At 48.1% G+C, this 3,908-nt stretch overlaps 1 protein-coding gene across 1 annotated transcript; it reads right to left on the reverse strand.

Annotated features, from left to right (window-relative positions):
* Positions 1-965: 965 nt before the first annotated feature.
* LOC144707151 (pathogenesis-related protein 1B-like) lies at positions 966-1,451 on the reverse strand. Its single transcript, XM_078580267.1, has one exon. It carries the CDS (start codon positions 1,449-1,451, stop codon positions 966-968), a length of 486 nt encoding a protein of 161 aa, XP_078436393.1.
* Between the last annotated feature and the right edge of the window lie 2,457 nt (positions 1,452-3,908).

The raw sequence follows: 3,908 nt of genomic DNA on the forward strand, positions 1-3,908 counted from the left end.
AGAGAGAGACAGGAAGAGAGCGAGAGATAGACTGACACAAAGAAAAAGTAAGCGAGACCGAGAGAGAATAAGAGAGACCGAGCGCGAGAAAAAAAAGAGAGAGAAAGAGGAACAGAGCAAGAAAAATATTCACCAAGAGAGAGAGGGCGAGAGGAAGATTGACATAGAGGGAGAGAGAGAGTAAGCAAGAGAGAGAGAAAAAGAGAGACAGAGAACGAGAGAAAGATTGACCGAGAAAGAGAAATGAGAAAGACAGAGAGCGAGAGAAAGATTGACCGAGAGACGGGGAGGAAGCGAGACCGAGAGCGAGAGAAAGAGAGAAAGAAAGAAAACGAGATACAGCAAGAGAGAGAGAGAGAGAGAGAGAGAGAGAGAGAGAGAGAGAGAGAGATATTGGTTAATTTGCGGTACTTGTGTACCTTTCTGACTGTTCATATTGGTTAAGTGCAGGTAAGGAAATGCTTGTATTTTCTCTTGTTTCTCTTTTTAAACACCTGGGACGCAGGGCAGAATCTTGATGGGTTTGATAATGTATCTCTTCTGTTTTCCCGATTAAAGTACTTATCCAGGATAGACGTAATAAAAAAATGCAAACAGTGTAAGCATGTACAAATAGACGTTAGGTATAGAACGGTAACATTAAAATTCTAGATGGATCGTTTCTCAACTTCAGTGCACCCTTTATCCCACTTAGGCGTAGAGATTTTGATTCCGTAGTCCCCTACTCCAGTTCTCTTTCACGTACTAAGAGACGCCAGAATTTGTAGCTGTATCGCGCGGACGAATCGTGGGTTTCGACCACAAGAGTCAAGCATTAACCAGGGGTGTCACTCGATCGAGAGAAAGACTGGATTATTTATTTGGTCCGGATGCAAAGTAGGGGCATCCATTTTGAGTATACACCATAGAGACGCGTCGAAACCGGACTCTGATGACCTCCGGGGCGAAAACCCTGGGGAGAAAAATTAAAATGGCCTCTGGCCTACCCAATTTCCTTGTGGGTCGTAGTTGCAGACGACTATGTACGCCCCCGAGCTGCACTGGGAGCGGCCACAACCGACCCTCTGGGTGTCTCCCCACACCACCTGAGTGTAATGGCCGCACACCTGCCCGGATATGCACTGGTTGCTGCTGGGGTCGTAGTAATGGCTCTCTCCCACCCACGTCCCTACCACTTCCGCCGCGTCCCCGTATCCCATGTAGAGATTCTCGCCGTAGGGACCCTGGGAGTGCTGAAGAGTGCACGCACCGGCCAACTGGTTGGCATAGTTCTGCGCGTCCGCCTGAATATCTGTGTCCCAGCTCAGGGGAGCAACGCCTACCATAGCGCGGGCGTAGTTGTGCAACCCAAGATAGTCGGCTACGGTGTTTTGGGCATAGGTCGGATGCAGCAGAGCCAAGCCCAAGGCCACCATGGCGAGTGTCGCGCATGCAAGATTTCCCGATGCCATCTTCTCCTCTCTCGTTGGACTCGGAGTTCTTCGCTCTATGCATGCAAGCATCCGGACTACGGCATTTATAGACATCTTTGTACCCTCAGCCAGCAAGCCGATACTTGGAGCCTATAAACAAATAACTCGGCGTGAAACATCGAGTAGGCTTCCTATCCCCCATCCTCATACTTAGTGCACAAACAAAGCGCGTTGAACGGCGCGATTATCCCGGCTATACAGATGTTAACTCGCCCCGCGCCGAGCGTGAGCCGCCAGTAATTAAGATTAGACTCGCCCTAGTCGGTTGCTTTTGACTTGGCTTCCTGTCTTTTGTTTTCTCGGGGGGACGTGGATGGAGCTGACCTCGCACTCTGCACTGAACATGGTATTGTTCCGCCGGTGTGGCTCGAAGCGTAGGAGCTCCTTCCCGAGTTTCCAACGTGGTTTTGCATTGAATTTTCAGGTGACGGCCCAAGACCGAATCAACTCGCAGTTTATAATATTTCCCGTCGAGTTAGTCTGTTAGTGGTTTGTAATATTCATCGGCTCTGCAGACGTGTGAACCAGGAAGACCTGACGCCGCTCGATCTTTATCAAATATAACACTCGCCCGCAGAAGATAACTCTTACTGTCGTACGAGGTCTCATGCAGTGAAATCACCTTCGGAGAAAAAACATCATTTTTAAGGAAGAATTAACCGTTCTTCTGTGCGTGATCAGGCCTGCCCCGCACAGGCCATCCCGACTGGGGCGACCAACGTGGAGACGGGAGCCGCCGAACCACGAGGCGCGTACTCTAGCATTTTTTTTATCTCCTCAGGCAACCCGAACTCGGTTTTTTTCTTTTTTCCTTGTATTTTCGGCTTCGCGGGTACGACATCGACATGACCAAGTGCATCTACTGCGGATTCTGCCGAAAGGCTTTAGAAATGAAGGGCTTGTATCTCGGTAGAAAACCGCGAACGAAGGGCCTGTATCTCGGTAGAAAAGCGCTTGGTTTGTACTTCGATATTGTCACTCAGCCTTTGGATTGCTTGTAAGCGAGAGGATGATGGACCGAGAGTAGAAAGAGAGAAAGAAAAACCGCCTCGTCTCATTAATCAGGGGAGTGCGCGCGATTTAGCGAGAGAGGGGAGCGCGGAAGAGAAATGGCGAGCGATAGAGAAAGAGGAAAAGACAAAATGAGAGAGAGAGAGAGAGATAGAGATAGAGGGAGAGAGAGAGAGAGATAGAGCTAGAGAGAGAGAGAGAGAGAGAGAGAGAGAGAGAGATGGCAGAATCCCTATTTTTGGCCGGATCTTCTTCTACTGTGTTCCCGCTCTTTCTTTCTCTCCTTCTCTCTCACTCGCTCTCTCTCGGGCTCTCTTTCTCTCTTACTCATAGTCTTTCCCTCTGGGTTTCACCGCGAGGGAGAGAGATTCTGCCAAGAGGCTTCGTTTGCGCTCGCCTCGTCTCATTAATCAGGGGAGTGCGCGGATTTAGCGAGAGAGGGGAGCGCGGAAGACAAATGGCGAGCGTTAGAGAAAAAGCGAAAATGCCAAACTGAGAGAGGGAGAGAGAGAGAGAGAGAGAGAGAGAGATAGTGGGAGAAAGATAGAAATACGACATTAGTGAAGGAGAGAAAGATAGCGTTACCGAGAGAGAGAGAGCCCGAGTGAAACAACAGTAGAAAGACAGAGAGAACGTAATGCAGAAAGCGAATAATGAAGAGACGAGATTAAGCGAGGGAATGCGAAGGTGAGAAAGAATAACGGAGCAAAAAGGAGAAAGACAGACCGCGAGAGAGAAAAAAAAAGAAAAGGATTGAGCGAGAGAGAGGGAGAAACACAGACCGAGAGAGAGAGAGAAATACTGAGCGAGAGAGAGGGAGAAAAAGAGAGAAATAATGAGCGAGAGATAGCGAGAAAAAGACAGAAATATTGAGAGCGTGGACGACTCATTTGATTTTTCCTCAACCGTTGACGACTCTTTATCTTTGTCTTCATTTTTTAGTTTATTTCTCTCTGCGCGAATCCCTATTTTTGGCCGGATCTTCTTCTACTGTACTGAAGTTTTCTCCTAGTGAGGTCTCGGACGATTAGATGTCGTCATAGACTGGCACTTGATTTTGTGGAACGTATCCATCCCAATCTCACCCGTGGGCGTGAAGTATAACACGTTTGAATGTACTTATGTTAACTCTAAGACACAACAGAGATTTCAATAATCTCCTTGCGTCCTCTCTCTCTCCCTTACTCTTTTTGTCTCTCTTTCTCTCTCGGTATCTCTTTCTCTATCTTTATGATGCTCTCTTTCTCTCTCATTCACTCCGCTCTCTCTTTCGATCTCTGTTGCTCTATCTCTCTCTCTTTCTTTCCCTCTTTTTGTCTTTCTCGGTCTCTCTTTCTCCCTCTCTGGCGGTCAATCTATTTATCGCTTTCTCTCTTTGTATCTCTCGGGCTCGCTAACTCTCTCTCTCTCTCTCTCTGGGCATAT

The sequence above is a fragment of the Wolffia australiana genome, chromosome 8, assembly GCF_029677425.1.
Source record: "Wolffia australiana isolate 7733 chromosome 8, ASM2967742v1".
Lineage (NCBI taxonomy): Eukaryota > Viridiplantae > Streptophyta > Magnoliopsida > Alismatales > Araceae > Wolffia > Wolffia australiana.

Excerpts from the sequence above, each read along its gene's own strand:
- LOC144707151 (XM_078580267.1), bottom strand. The coding sequence starts at position 1,451 with ATGGCATCGGGAAATCTTGCATGCGCGACACTCGCCATGGTGGCCTTG.